The sequence below is a fragment of the Echinococcus granulosus genome (genome assembly GCF_000524195.1).
Source record: "Echinococcus granulosus chromosome Unknown EG_S00094, whole genome shotgun sequence".
Classification (NCBI taxonomy): domain Eukaryota; kingdom Metazoa; phylum Platyhelminthes; class Cestoda; order Cyclophyllidea; family Taeniidae; genus Echinococcus; species Echinococcus granulosus.
Window position 1 is genome coordinate 1 of NW_020170474.1, and position 16,496 is coordinate 16,496.

The 16,496-nt window shown below is 44.3% G+C and overlaps 1 protein-coding gene across 1 annotated transcript; it reads left to right on the plus strand. All coding sequences in view use genetic code 11, as the record gives it.

Annotated features, from left to right (window-relative positions):
- Positions 1–174: 174 nt before the first annotated feature.
- Positions 175–3,243, plus strand: EGR_08030 (Electrogenic sodium bicarbonate cotransporter; the record flags this gene model as incomplete). The annotated part of the gene is made up of 5 exons (XM_024497279.1): positions 175–278; positions 868–1,028; positions 2,826–2,925; positions 3,033–3,102; positions 3,187–3,243. 5 exons carry the CDS (start codon positions 175–177, stop codon positions 3,241–3,243), a joined length of 492 nt encoding a protein of 163 aa, XP_024348278.1.
- Between the last annotated feature and the right edge of the window lie 13,253 nt (positions 3,244–16,496).

Consider the following 16,496-nt stretch of genomic DNA (forward strand, 5'->3'; position numbering starts at 1 on the left):
AATCTCTCTCCTCGCCCTCGCATTCACTGGCACTTAACTACTGCCTATTGTCTTTATGATCTTTCAGGGAAGGTGACATACCCACACATGCAAAGGGCAGGCAATAACTAGCTCTAGGTCTTGGCACACGCTTCAAGCAAGCTTGCAAATAGAGTAAAAGGCTGAACCAGATAAATGGCTTCTCACTTCTTTGTCCCTTTCATCTGCTGTTTTAGTGTTGGAATTGGCAACAGCGAGGTGGGAGGCCGAAGTAGAGGCGCGGAGGGGTTCGATGTGGAGTATTTGACTTACCTAGTATGACACACAAAGCCCAATTAGTTTGTCGTCGGAAGAAGTGAGGAATTGTAGATGGACACATGCTAACGCGCCCATGTCTGTCCTTGAGCCTAATGTTCCTTCATTTGTTGGCTCCGCTATTCTATAAGCGCCATTTAATGGAATGATGTGGAGGTACGAATATGGCAGTAGGACTATGTGCCTAATTAGGTTACAGCGCCATAAAACAGATCCTGAAAATTTTCATCCTTATCTCATCCCTTCATCTAGTTAGCTCTGACATGCCTTAACTATTCCAGGCCTTCGAGCCGCCCTTTTTTGCGTCTTGTAGTGCGTGGAAGCGCATACTAGTCTGATCCAACTCTCTCCCCATCTATCGACCCAAAAATATGTCCATCAATTTGTCCACGCATCTAGTTCCCACCTAGCAATTCGTCCACCCTTGGTAAACCTCTTCCTTAGATTGGTATTCTTAACGCCTTCCAACCACCTATTCTGATTCTTTCGTACTTTACGTCTGCTTATTTTTCCTTCCAAGTACTGCATCCGCGTGTATTCACTCACCGTTCCGCTCTCCTTCCACTTTTTCAGATGGATAAAATACGAGGAGGAGGTGGAGGAGAGTGCAGATAGGTGGTCAAAACCTCACGTGGCAATCCAGCCGCTTATGTCGGTATTCGAAGTTCGCAGTTGCCTCGCCAAAGCTGTCATGCTGTTGGATTTGGAGGTGATGTCATTGGAACTTGTGGCTGGTGAGTTGTCTCTCGCTTTTTGCATACTCCTTGAAGGTTAGTAATATTTCTCCACTACAAGCAAGCGAAAACTACTCCACTTTGGTTGAAGTTGGGTCTTTTTTTCTGAAATTTGTCATTGAAATGACTCACAAATGATGAAATCCTATGTAAGTATTACGATAATGTTGACTGTCACCAAGCATGGGAATTTTAATTCCCATCACAAATCAACCTATTGGGGTCTGGCGACTTAATGTCTTATATTTACATCAAAATTCACGGAAACTGGTACAAATGGAGATTTCTCACTTATCATTATCACAATTTCAATCTAAATTTGTTCACATCGGACACTACATGTTAACTCGGCAGTGTTGCTGTTGTTGTTGTTGTTGAAGTAAATAAATTGAAAATGATAAACCAAATGCATTGTGGCGCCTGAGTGATAGAATTTTGCAAAATAAATGAAAAAACGGATTGCGTGCAAACGATTGTTGATCTTGATATAGCTTCACCTACTGCATGTAGGTCGGTGCTGAGTTGCTTGTTTATCGGACAGTCTTTGTACAGGTGCTCTTATTCTTCGGTTAAAGCTAATGTAAGTGGGGGACTGAAGTTAGGCAAAGCTGACAACCTTTGACAGGGTTACATGCACTTGCGTTTGGATTACTTTTGGCGAATCAGAAGAACTGTATTCTTGCCGGTGGAATGAAGTCAGTCCACTGTGTGAGACAGGCAGATGATGACATACCCTCGCTAGCTAGGTGTGCCAAGAGTTTACAACACTTTTTCATGACAGCAATAGCTGAGACGTTTCTGATTTTCAAGATGCTGATTTATAAACAGTTTATTTGTGCGTAAACGGAGGATGAGTGAGAGTCTGATAGCCGCCCGCTTTTTTTACGTTACTTTCAAGTTGAAAAGGCGGTGTTGACTTTTTATTTCGGCATGAATTTGTGCTTTTTATGTTATCACACACTAAATTTACATCTAACCCTGCGTACTATTGCCCGTATTCATGCTGCTATTGAGGTGCTGTCTTGTAAAACAGTTAGAAAGAGGCTGCAAGCATTTATCAGTTTACTTGCACCAAAATTTAAAGTAGATTTGTTGAATTTCACGTTCAAGGCGTTGATTTTAAGACGCTTTTTGAAGATCGGGTTGGCCAATTTTGCTCAATGGGTGGCCTTCCGATGCTCACAATCTGTAGTTTGTTGCCCTCTGCCTGAATTGTCTGCCACCAGACGCCTTATTTGAATGTCCACGATCCGAGAGGTTTCCCGATTATGGGTCTTAAGGCATCATTCATCTGGTCGCTTGAATGCGAAGAATTAGACGCGCAATGCGTTGAATTTCGGTACTGGACACTAAGCACTACACACATCTGATTCTAACACAAATAACACTGATTTTTGGCAACATGGCAAAACCTGAACCTTCCACTGCTAGGTGCGTTGGTTACTAGGTCCTTTTTTGAGGATATTCGCATAGCAAAGCGCTGAAAGTCCAGTCGTAGCGCCCCGAGACTTCCAGTAGGGCTCAGAGCTACTGGCATGGCCCAGAGGCCAGCCCACCCCTCCAAAGTACAATGACGGCGCACCTAATTGGCTCCTTTACCAAAACCGGGAGTTAAGCAAGCAAGCAGTCAACATAATAAACAGCTCCTCTCCTGTTTTGACTGTCATCTTCGGTGCCCTCCTTTGTCAACCTCCCGCCTCGGCCATCACAGCGAAAGCAGTGCTGTCCAAAAACCCCCATGAGTCAGCCGTGCGAGTCATTGAATTTGCGTGAAACTGAGGCGATACTCGACCACAGCGTCACTGACCCCTCTTGGCACTCCTACTGGATCTGATGTTCAGTCCTTCATGGGAACTCCATTGACCGATGGGGAGTGTGCCGTCCATCACGCGTGTCCGTAGCTAATTGTCGGAACACTGGTCTAAAAGCAGAGCCATGCAACAAAAGACGGGATTTAACGTAGTTTTCCATCTATTCCTTCTTGCCTCCGTGTTCTCACTTCAGAGCTGCCCAACCATGTCCATTTGGATTCTATCCAGCTAATAGAGATGTGAAGGAGGTATCGCGGGTCCACGTAATTAACATTTTTATATAGGAACACTGGACAGTCCCATAACTATGGCTAGTGTCGCTTCAGCTGTTAATAGCCTTCCTGCAGACCACTGGACTGGGGGCAGTCGCCGAAGGTAGACGTCATCCTCGGCCCTTCTGTTAGGGGTCGTCACCGATTCTCCCAACTGCTACTTATGCCCTTCTTCCGATCCGCTAAGGTTTATCACCCTACAGTAGATCGGTGTAGTTGTACGTTGAGATGGGATTCGCTTTCCGCTACCACCAATTCAGCGTCCCGATGCTTCTCCGAGGACAAAAGAAGTCACAATACTCGGGCAGAATATGCATTGTCGATATACAGTAGGATTTGAGGGGCTACTAGCATGGCCCAGAAGCCAGCCCACCTGGCGAAGGTGTAGTGGCGGAGCACCCAAGTGGCCCCTTTACGTGGCTATGATATTACCAAATGTAGGTAATTTGTACAAGGCAACCAAGCAATGGTCTGTAAATTGCCGTCAAATTTGTATAATCTCTGAGGTACGTACTGCAAAATCTTTGTTATTTGAGCATGAAGAGGGACGGGCCTGGCGAAATCTCTAGTGCAGAAATGTGTGCTCTTTTTATGCATTAGGCATTAAGCATGGAAAAGGTCTTTGCGTACGCTTTCCTGATTTCAAGATGCCCAGATCCATTCATCCGCGTTAAATTTATGCAAATGGGTATGAAATAAGAATTTAATGAATGGGAGTCTCGGTGGCCAAGAGCAATTCACCGTTAGTAAATTTAAGTGCCAACATTACAAATATTCTGATAGATGAATGAATAAATTTGGCAATAGAGAACAGCGAAAGTGACCATCATTGTGCCTAGCCGAGGGCTGGTTACAGGGTTAGTTCTGTTTTCCTTTTTATTGGTGGAGTCCTGAATGTAGCACCCTTCAGTTTTTCCAGTTCTAGATGGCTGTTCATTGCAAAATCCTGGGCTCTCGATCGCCCGTTGTTGAAAAGGCCTTTTTCCCCACCCAAATATGCCCGCTAATGAGACGAGAGTACCGAGTCACAGCGAGGAGGACACTGATTAGCCAGGTCAAAGCATTTCATTTGTCAGGAATTCTAGTTCACTGTACCATCTTTCGTCTCCCTCGTGAAGCTTTTTGACACAAGTGCAAGGTGATAAAGTACTTTAAATTAATGGGTAGGCAGAAGGTGATAAATAACTCCCTTGAAAGGTGATTGTACTCTAGCTGTTCCTCAAAATCGTCCAGGCATCGGATACAGTTACTTAGACGTACTCAAAGCAGAGTTGGTAGAAATTTGGTCCATGATTCCATACATTGACGTACTTGATGTGTCGTAAATAAGTATGCTACAAGAAAGTGGTCACTGTGATGCTCTATCCTCCCCCCTTTCCACGTCTTCTTCCAAGTACGTGACCTCGTGGCCACCACATGACCATTTTGATTGCTTCATTCTAGGGCAGGGGTGAAGCCTTGATATCATTGATGGCAAACGGGAATTGTGGTCATTTTCATCTACGAATATTGTTTTCAGCAGAGGCATTGGACCAGGATTTTGCTTGGTTTGGCATTCAGGGCTAGGCATGGCTTGGCTTAGTGTTGAGTCGGTGACAGATTGGGGATGGCCTATAGACCATCCATTTGTCATTTGTCATTTTTCTCCTTGTCGGGGCGGATAACTAATGACAATGAATTTTTTTCCCTTCTTACTGTTTTCGCTGGTCGTTGTATTTTTTATCCGACGGTGGCATGGGAAAGCAGGCAATCATCTTGAATAAATCTTTTAGTTGTAGTTGTTTGCCTGTGTCTGCTTTCCGTGCGGTTTTTTTGTGCAAAGGTAGTAGTAACTGCCGTTCATAACATCAATTTCTTGGACCTTGTTGTGCGTCCTATTCTGAAATGTTGGAAAGGGTGACAAGATGACCGTAGAAGTCGGTGAATAGGATGAAAGTAAAAGTGCTCACAAGTGTTATGATGTTGTCTTTAATTGGAAGTACTTTATTGTTTAACATTTTAGACAAAATCCATTGGTCTGAAAACGGTTTAAAGTGATTTTTGAATCCCCTCATAGGTAATGATGAGACATTGTAAAGACACACAGAAGTCGAGCCCAAGAAGTGTGTATTTGCAGTTAGTAGCCCATATAAAAAGGGCAGTAAATCGGGTTTCTTTATGAGAAGGCCTTGATTTGACTTGAGAGAACACGTGGAGTCCACTCTACTCCCTCCTGCATTTCCCTTATATCCAACAGTCCATTCAGTGGGAAACAGGAATTTTGTGCAAGCTATCCAGTTCTTGACATTTCTTGTTTTTAATGTACCTAATTTCTTGTTTACACACGCATACTCGGTATGTTAATAAATAAACAAATAATAGAGTCCTGAATGAACAACTTGTCAACAGGATTTTTGCGCAGCTATATGGACACGCTGGCTGACCTGCCATGCGGGGGCCGGGGGGTGGGGGGAACAGACCCTAGCTGGGCTGCAACTGAGCTGTTGATAGATAATGTCAGTGTGGAAAGCAGATGATTCTTTTAACTGTCCATTCAGCTTTTTTGTCCAACAATCTATCTAACTGCCTATTGGTTGATCCAACCATCCATTCATCCATCCATCCACTCTTTCATCCATTATGCGTCCACTTATCCACCATTCTAGGTATTTACATGCACGTAGATAACTCGAAACGACCATTCACTCATCCATCCACCTATTCAATCATTCATTCATACCCCTATTTATCCACCAAACCACTAATTCTTCTATCCATGCACTTGTTGATCTTTTCATCCAGCCTTTCTTCACATCCGTCCATCAGTCTATTTAAGCTTTCGTCCATCTATTCTTCCATTCATCGCTTGGGTAGAAACCGACTGGGTGAGTCAACGTCAAAGCGAAATCGTCTTATTCAAGCCCCTCAAACTACCCCGTTTTATCGCAACTACGTAAATTTGGTCCAGCAATTATTTTGCAATTTTGCGTGGCTGATGAAAGGTTTTCCGGTAGCAGGCGTATACACGCTCATAGTGGTGTTGTACATCTACCATGAAACTCTACCACTGCGGGATCTCATGCCTCATAACATGCCTAGAGGTAACTGAGACGCAAATTTGTGAGGTGCGTCCAAAACATTCCACCCCTTGCAACGGATTTGACCGCTTTCTTTTATGTCAATAATTTCTGAGCCTCAGCATAAGGGCCCAACTCCACCTGTAGTCACATTTCTGCTTCGGCCGTTATGAGTCCTTCTTGGGACTGCGATCAATTGCGCGGCAGGAATAAAGGCGTGGAGGTGAAATCGCAGGGAGTTAGATTGGAGGAGGCCACCGATTTCGTTTGTGGTAGAATATGCTGTAATATTCTCATTTGGTGGCGATTGTGGGAAGCTTGCATAGTCGAGTATGCAATCAACAAATAGATAGTGATCTATTATGTTGTCCTCTTCTTTTGAGAATCACCCTTGGCGTACCTCCGTGCTTAAAAAATTCTCCACGAGTTGGAAACGAAGATTAACTTTCATTTTCCATCGTGGCGGGAGGACATTTGGCTCCACTGTCAATGGTCCATCTTGCTACTTCTGATGGATCCTCGGTTTCGTTCTCTTGTTTAACTACAATACGAGAATCTCCAGATTGACAACGGCTCTACGTTCCCATTTCAATGCTGTGTCCAACCGTTTGTGTGGGTTCCAGCCAGCCACCGAGAACGTGGAGGAGGTGTCACATATCGTCGTGGCAGTTTTGTGATGGGCTCTTCTAAACCACTCAATTCTAGGGTCTCTTCAGGCCACACAATTGGGTCTTTTGTTAAAACTGGCCGCAGTTTCAATAGCCCTTCTGTTGCAACTTCCTTCGGTTCAAGCTGTCCACCCCGTATGCGTTCCTTCTCTGTGGAGCTTGCTTACCACTACTAGCAATACCCAGTCCTGCAACATTTCCGAAGACTCAACAAGGGTGATTAACTGGGTTGCCGTAGGCATGTTCTGAGACTGAAGACGCCACACAGTCAAATACTTCATTGAAACGGGTCTTCTTGATTACGCGTCGACAACCGACAAATTTGTCGATGCAAGACGGAAGTTCATGTGATCTTGTCACTTTGTGTACGCACTGTTCAAGTGCTTTAACGTAAACACCTTAAATAACCGACCTGATGAACGGCGTCTCCTTTGAGATTAAGGATTACCGCTATCATCGCAAATAGTGAATTTTATGAACACCCAGTTGACAAGATGATAGTAAACATTAGAAATAAAGTAAATTTGTAAGGTCAAGTCGGATTGGCGGTTTCTTTTGGTGCTAACAAAACCTTTATTCCACTGAATTTTGACGATGACCTTTGAATGGGCGGAAAGCACTCAGTATGACCTTATACCGTCTCTTGGCCTCCTCTGACAGTTTTCCAAAATATCCGTTTTTCAGCATTCACTGCCCCCTTGAAAGTACAACCACCTGGTGCTTCGCATAAAAGGCCATCCTCAGTGGATATTGTTGCCCCTTTCCTCAGGGGCTGGGTACCTTGCAATGCTCCCAGCGCTCAGTTATATTATTATTTATTTAAAAGGAAGTGGCCACGTCCGCACGCAAAAAACGCTATCTCCCAAAAGTACTTATTTGTGTACTCATATCAGCCACATGCCACATGCTTGTGCCGATTATTATCAGTTTTTGGTACAAACTTCAGTGTAGCATCAAATGGGTAAACGAAAACAAATTTGGATGATACCCTTCAAAGTGGATAAAGTGGTTCACCTTTACGCCCTGAGGATACCTTTTTCCAACTTTAAACGTCACTCATACGTAGGGTACTACTTCACCTCGAATGTATTTCAAGTTTTGGGATGGATGGTTGGGTGACGAGGTATTTGGATGGACTGGTGGTCACCTTGATTGGGCCGGACGGTTGGTTAAATTGATATGTGAGGACATTTGTTTTTAACTCAACACCCACGTTGACCCCCTACTGCTGTGGTTCCAGCTCACCTTCGATCTGTCTTTCGTGTGACCCATCAGGTCACTTGCGTAGTCATGATCGGATCAAAATCATCTGCCAGTAGAACACTTCTCATTGCAAACCGTCATCTGTCCTGTTTGCCCCACTTGAGCCATGTCCCCTTTCATGTGCGTTGGAGCCGTCTATTTAATAGTACAAAGCAATGCATTAAATTTAATCAAAAACTTTATTTGTTAAAAGTACATACGTGTCAATTAATTTAGATTATCAAAGTGAACACGCTGGTTCGTTACATGGGAGAGGCTGGTGGTGATGCTGTCGTAAATAATAAATTATACATCAACTACCAGAGTTGGCTCTAATAGGTCCACTGTTCCTCTCTCCCCCTCCCTCTCTCTCTCTCTTCCACCACTGCCTTCATGCCCTTGGAATGAGTGGATCAGTTGGACCTGGACATGCCTTATGGGGTAGTGATAAATAAAGAGGTACAGAGGTAGCATGGCTGGGCGTGTTCAGGGTGCGGTTCCTCCTCCGCAGGGAACACTGGCGTCCGATCTGTCACGGTGGCCTGCCCACCTCTTGCATATAATCTCACCTTCAACCCCCAATCATTTAACGTTTTTAGCATTTCTTGCGTCTTTGCAAGGAGCCTATCTTTCCCTTTTTGGTTTGCCCTAAAATGTGATTGGGTTTTAACCCCAGGCGTGTGTCCACCCCGCTTGCCGAGGGTCGGCTTTTGGACACAAGTACCACCCTTTCTTCCAATCTATCCAAGCTCTAATCTCAAAAGAGCAATTGTGTTGGGCACTTTTCCTCCACTGGTATTTATTGGTTTAACTTTACAAAAGGGGATAAAAAAAGCTTTCGAGCACTCCGTAAGGGCTTAGCGGAATCTGGAGCATGTAAAGGGGAATTTTTTTACGAAGGTCTTGAAAATACAGACGATTTTGGCGCTTGAGTTTTACCTAAATATATCGAAGGAGGGGGTAAAATAAATGAATTATGAAGAGAACTTAATAGAGCAAAAAAGAGGATGATTTTCTGTAATAGCCGAGTTGAACCGTGGACATGCTTTGTTAGGTAGCGATAAATAAGGCCATACGGATACCCCTATTTTAGTGTGTTTAGGGTACGTTTCCTTCTTGGGGGGACCGATGGTGTCCAGTCCGTCACGAGGCTCGTACTCGCTGTCCACCTCTCGCCTAAAAGGTACATTCAGACTTGTGTAAGGAATGGGAATTGTACCTCATTATCAAACTCGACAGTTCAAGAAATGATCTCATCATCATTTGCAATCATTTGTCGACATGTTTTGAAGTACTTACTGTTACTGTGGAAGTCATATCTTGCAGATGCCATTTCTGGCGTTATTTGAAGTGGTGCGGATGGAAAGCTGGGTGGAGTTGGTAGGTATGGATACGGCTTGTGTTTAATTACTAGGGTTAACTCATTCAACTAGTCAACACGCTTGTCTATCTTGTCAGTTTATTTCAAGTAAAACGGATGACTGAAATCCGTCAAGCCATGCAAGTGATAATGTCCAGTTTGCGATAGATGAATGGCGGCATTCATGCGTGAATAGACTGAACAAATGGATAGATATGGGGTGGATGGATGTATGAACAGAATGAATGAATATGAGATGAGAAGTGGATGGATAGGCCAATGGTTGCCTGGACGGCCTGATGGTTCCACTAGTGAATACTCGGGCAAATGAATGAATACCTGAATAGAAGGACGAGTAAGGAGCTGACTTTGGGTCACTATTCTCGTTTTTACCATTATCACTATGGTTTGGGCTCAGCCCAGGTCTATCCCCCCCATCTGGTACATGGCGCGTTAGCTCATCTGTGTAGTTAGATTAAATTCAACTCGTCTCCCAGAAGGAGTATGGAACCCTGCACACAGCTATCTATGCGTTCATGTGTAAGTCAAATATTCTCATTCATTGGTAATTTGAGCTGTTATTAAGCGCTGTGCCTCACTTTCTCCATCACTGAAGCCGAGCGTTTTTTGTACCTAATTGCTCCGTAGATAAACTCAGAAGCACAACTGCTGGAGCAAATCTTACCCAATTCAGGAAGTGCGATGCGGACGACTTCGGGTAGAGCCATGAAAACAAGCCCCCTTCCACACTGCGGTTGCGTGTTGATGAAAGTGTGGGCGATTTGCGGACCTCTAAGTTTAATCAGGTCACCTTTCCATCTATCTCCCTCTAACCCCGTTGAATTGCAGATAAGCTTCTGCCCGCTAACATCTTGGGGTTCCCAGAGGGAAATTGACTACCACAAGTCCAATTGTTGTCACCTTTTTGACCGTGTTACCTTCTTCTTAACACCCGACTCTCCTCACTCCAAGGACGTCTTTTGTCCACTTTATCGTTTCGCAAATCCAATTTGTCTGTGCCATACCATTTGAGGCACCCACGCTTGACTGGCGAGCTTGGGTGTCCTTTATTAGTCGTCGCTGGTGGACGTCGTGGATGCCTGTTATCTTACGCAACCCAACCGCATTCCGCCATGACCAACGTCAGTCCTCTCGGGCATGTGAGACCAACAAAATGATAACCGTGCACTGGCCTACATTGCCCAAACCTACTGGCTAATGTGCGGTATCTTCACTGGCTACTTTCTCCATTCCTTACACTTCTAGGATGCCTATTTATGGCCACTGAGGTGGAAATAGAGTGTTTAATAGTATCTTCCCCCAGTCACCGACAGTTAGGTCAACCGTTTCCTTTTACTGAGGATAAGGGTATATTTTGCGTTTAGGTCACGCCAGGAATGCTCTTGTGCTCTCCCCCACCTCCCCTTTGGTTTTAGTCCAAATGCTTGATACACTTGACGGCCAATTTACCCAAGGTTTGAAAACAGTTTGGTATTTTTGGTGATCGATTTATAGAGCAAAAATGTATAAATAAGTGCTTTAAAACAGGCATTATTTCAGGAAAAAAAAGGGGGTTTTAAATCAAGCGGTCAAAAGTGGATTTCCGGGGCGCTGAATTTAACCGTATAAACACACTTGTCACGCATTATTGCCGCAAAGGGGAAATCATGATCGGAACTTTTATTCCCACTTTAACGTCGATTTGAGGGGTTTTTGGATCCTCCCTGGCTATTCAACTATTTTCAAGTGCTCTCTCTCACCATAGCAAATAGTCACACTACCTACTTGATTTGGTTTGATAATAAATTACTGACTTGAGATGCCACATTTTAAATAAGTAGTTGTGTCAGTAGCCAAGTGGAAAAATCCTTCCTCTCTATTCTATTCAAAATTTCTGCTTAATACGTTCTTCACCAGTGCCATGCACATACAGCAGCCCTCTTCCCTACCTGGACAAGACGTCACAACCGTGTCACGTGGTCTTTACTGGTTGGGACGACAACTACTGTTGCTGCTACTGCTGCTGGAGCTGAAAACAATGAAACAAACGTGGGATCGTCTTTGTGATGAGGTTTGTGCTTCACTCTAGCCCTAGAGCAGCAGCTGCTGCTGCACTGGTCGGCTTGATAGTTCAAACGGCGTTGGAACAACAGACCAGTCCCAGCTGTGGTGCCTTATTTATTTATGAGGTCCTAGGTGGTGATAAACACGATAAGTTATTCCCCCAACATAGTCACCTGGTTCGCTTTTGAACCAGTAGAAGAATTGTTCGACCGGTTAAATCCTGAAAGAAACTAGTATGTATCCTTACTAAGATTTTGAAGCATTCAGTCATGAAACTGGACTTCAACAGTGAGTTGAAATGCGGATTTTCAAAAGAGAGACTGAAAGATGAGGGTAGGAGGGTGGGAAAGAAGGGAGGGGGGATTTTCTGCACCTAAAGAATACAAAACACAGTTGCCTTTGTTTAAAGCAAAAGAGGGAGGGAGGTAGGAAGGAAGTTGAAAACGGCCCTCCGTCTGTCCCTTGCGTGCACTGTCTCGCCAGAATGCGGAAGGGGGGCAGAAACAAGGGGCATGAGCGTTAGCATGAGTGAAAAGAAGGGGCGCGGCCAATGTGGTTGGTGAGATAGTGGGTAGTTAGAAATGTGTCCCCAACACTGTCACTACTGTCTCCGCGCTGTCGCTGCTTCTTTTGTGACCGCTTGTCTTACCAAGCTACGCCCCTCCCCGCCACCTCTACCTCAGTCAGGGATGGGAGAAGGGAAAGCTTTACCTATTTGTGTAGTTGTTTTTCGTTTGTCTCTTGTTTTATTATTCCCCTTACTACATTTGATAGCGCTTTTGTGACTCTGTCTGCCTCTCCTTCCTTCTCTTCACTTCTTGCCCCAAATCACTTTCGATCGAATTTCGTGGCATTTGTCTCTCAAAATACCTTCTTTTTATGAGTTGAGGGCGTTTAATTGCAATCTGAAACGTTGCAGGATATCTGGTCCATGTTGATGATATAAATGGGCGATGGAGTGAATGAATACAGGGAAAGGAAGCGGTGCAGCAGGTCCTATCCACGCACACGCCACCTTCTTCAGCACTTTAGCTATTCTGCTTTTTTCCCTGTAAAGTAGATAAATGCATATCAGTGATCGAAGATTAAGGTTATTGACAGTTAAAAATTTGCATCGGAAGCTCTTTGAAGCTACGTGGAGCTTGCTCTTCAAAGAAAAATAACTTGATGCACAGTTTTTGATGTCGCATAAAAGGTGCAACCAAAACTCTCCCACTTCTCTTCGTTAAGATTTGAACCTGCCTTTTTCTCATAATTTCATCACTCACCTAAAGAATCCATTCAGGGAAGTAACTCTGGACTTCAAATCGTGAATGTCGGGCGCCTGATTTACACCCAAGGCCTTCTAGAATTGCTGTAACCTCCTGCTACTTTAATTGCCATGTTTTGGTTTTACTTAAATAGACTTGTAAGTAGTATGTTTTAAGTATTTACAGTATAATTTGGTGGCATATTATCCCCCTCGAATGCGAGGTGATAGCTCCCAACTGACAGAATAGCACGAGTTCTTCCTTATGTATTAAGAACATCAACAGCTTTAATATCTTTAATTTTCATTAAATTAATTCTAAATTTTTGTACTTTGTTACCTTAAAGGGAACATGCTTCATCTCATAGGTGCCTTACGGTCAATCTGTTTACTTTGGTTGTTTCAATGAGGACACTTTTGTTGATGAATGGATGGAAGAATGCGTGGATGTTTAAATTATTCAGTGAATGGATTGTTGAATCGGTGGTAGGTCGGAGTAGGTAAATGGGTAGATAGGCGGATGATTAAGTAGCTTTGATTGATGGATGGGTAGGCGAATGAAGTGGGACATATGATTAACGGTGGGGTTTATGGGTGCTGATGAGTGAGTATGTGCATAAATTTATAGATGGATGGGTGGATCAGGGTTGAATGGAAGTTTCAGGTCGGTTTGATGGAAATGGACTGGCAAATGGGTGGATGATTTGATCAGTCAAGCAGTAGGTGGACCGACCGACTATCACTTGAGAGGTTTAGTAAACAAGCGATGAATAGATGGAAGGCTTACCTATTTTTTTCTTTTCACAGACGAAGTGATTCAGCGGATGGTGAAGAAAAAAATGCTAGAGCCAGGTTTTCGAGAGCAGACTCGGGAGTTGCTCCTACTTCACCACAGTACTCTCTATACCCGCCAAAAACGACGCGCCAAGTCTGGCCAACAATTGCACATCATCCGCTCTTTGGCTGAAATCGGCAAACGTCACTCGGCCAAGGACGTCAACAAGTGTAAGTTAGCTCATCTTCCCTCCGTTAGCTAATCACTAAAATTCTCCAGACGAAATCATTCACAATGGGTGTTGGTAGGTCAGACTCCTTTATTCCTCAAGCGTAAGCATTTGGCCCCGTTGCTCACTAGTTTAGAAACTCATTCGATTGGAATCCTGTACGTGAAACATCTGCTTCGTTTTGATGTGTTCAGTGCATGACATCTGTCACCATAGTCAATCACTAATCCGGTAAGTGTCAGAACATTAACTCAGAGTGAGTTTGTACACAGAACAGCGTGTGAACGAAAGATCTTGTGAACAAAAACATAGGGTAAAACTCACGGAAATTTACTCGTATGTGTGAAAGGCTTCAAAAAAAGTGAGTGCAGTGGCGAGCAGCTCAGCCGTAATGAGATACTAGACTGGTGCATATGTTTCAAAAGCATCTGGCATGGAAGATCCCGGCATTGATGCCTCCCAACCACTCATCGCACGCAACGCTTGAAAGCCTGTCTGATTCTGGGCGCCTGATTGACGCATCGTTTGTCGTGAAATTGAACAGAAGGTGATTGTAAAGCAGACTTTTCTAGGAAGTTTGAGCCGCTGCTTTTCAGTAATTGGTTAAACACTGAAATATGTGCCTGTAAACGTGGCAGAGAACCAAGTTGAAAGACGTACACTTTCTCTTTTGCTCTCTTCCATAAACCCAAAAGTCTTGGCCGAACTTGACACGCTTGCGATCAATTACTAAGGTTTTAAACCTCCCATTTCCTTGTGGCTGGTGGGTTTCATCTGCTTCTTGAATAATCTTTTCCACGCTTAGGAGTATTCAAGTCTGGTGACATCCAAAATAACAGACATTTTGAAGTGTAGTCAGTTCCTCCCCAATTAACCTTAGCTCCTTCCAAACAGCGCGCTGCTTGAATCTGAAAGCCTCTTCCGATCGGGATTGCGAAGGCTATTTTCCGCGTCTATTTTTAGATAAATCATCAATGACATAGGCATAAGCTACCATTCATGGGCGCAAATCGGACGTCAAATTGATGATAGTAGAGTGAAATGTGATCTCTGTCGATCAAAGAAGGATGTTCAAAAATTAAGCGCTAAGTCTCCAAAGCGTTGTGCCAATAGATTCCTGCAAATTGCGTCAAATTTTGTCATATTGTCACTTTACACTGGCACTTCGTCGTGATAGTGCTTAGCATTTAGCAGTAAAATTGTAGCACGATGGATCTGTTCTCCTCTGCAATTCTACACTTCTTCCAGCGGAAATTTTACTCAGCTTTGTGTGTCAAGCTCCAAATAATTAGGCCAAATACTTGACATTAAACTACTCTGCCTCCTCTACTTCGGCCTCCACTTCGCTTTCTCTCTCGCTGTCAAAGGTAAAGAAGACAATGAAGTGAGAAGCCATTTATTCGGCCTAGCGCCTTCACTACATTGTCAAGTTAGTTCACTTGAAGTGTGTGCCAAGACCTAGAGTTATTTATTGCCTGGTCTTTGTGTGTGTGTGTGTGCCAATTTCCCTTAGCGGCCATTAAGGCAATGGTCATTAGTCGATTGTCAGTGGATGGGGGGAGGGGGTGAAGAGAGATTTGATGAGTTCAAATGCACCGAAACAAAGTCACAGCACTATGAGTCGCAGTCGAAACGGCAGTTGTGTATTAACGATGGTCTCAGTGGTCACACCCAACGCGAACACCCTCCATCTCTTGCTCTCACTCGTTCGCTCCCTCCCTCATGCTCACCCTCCATACCCTCCCTCCCCTCCCCCTCCATCACCTTGGCACCGTCTCTTTGTTCTTCCGTCTCCTTGACTCATCCACCCACTCACTTACTCTCAACCTCACCTTCTCATTCGAACCCTACCTGTAGTGGTGAAGCATTATGGCCTTTGCAGGAGTATCACATCGAATGCAGAATGTGTATTCTGTCAGAGAATGTCATAGTGAGTGCCACCACCTCAGCTGGAATGAGGGTACTTAATCGTGCAAACATTGGATGGATGACTGGTGATAGTGTCAAATGTCCCTTCTCGCCTATCACCTATAGCCTTGTTAAAGTAGAGGACAACGTCAGTTCCAGTTCCCACTACAGCTCTGTAGGCGCCTCAAATTGGCGATTGACGTGGTCGCCAGTGCAGGAGAGGGAGGGGTGGAGAGGGACGGAGAGGGTGGGGGAAGGGGATGGATGGAAGGGAGAGGCACGCACGTCGTCTTCCGTTGACGAACACAGTTCTTTCGGCAGCTTTACCATGCCAATGCAGCATATGAATCAGTATTCACTAAATTGGCATCTTTCCTTCACCTTCCCTTAAACACATGACCTCGTGACCACCTGAGCATTTTGACTGCCTTATTGGGAGGTAAGGGTGAAGTCCTGAGATCGTGGTCATTTACATTCAAGAGGGATATTCTGAGCGGGGCTACGAGACGAGGGTTTTGCTTGACTTGACTTGGTCCAGTGTTTGCGGTTGGGTGTGGTTTGCTCTGGTCTGGCTTGACTTAGTGTTGAGTTGATGGAGGGTGGGGAAGCTTCTGTCGACTCTTCACCCACGTGATTCGTTTGTGCACCGCCCATTTGTCTTTGCTAATTTGCTTCTTGTCATTTTCCATTTATCATCTTGACGGGGAGGGTAATTAATTACAATCCTTTTCCTTCCACTTTACTTTTTGCTTGTCTTTTCATTGTTTACTCGATGGTGGCATGGGGAAGCACGCAACTGTCGTGGAAAGGTCTTTTTCGATTCTGCTTTTCCGT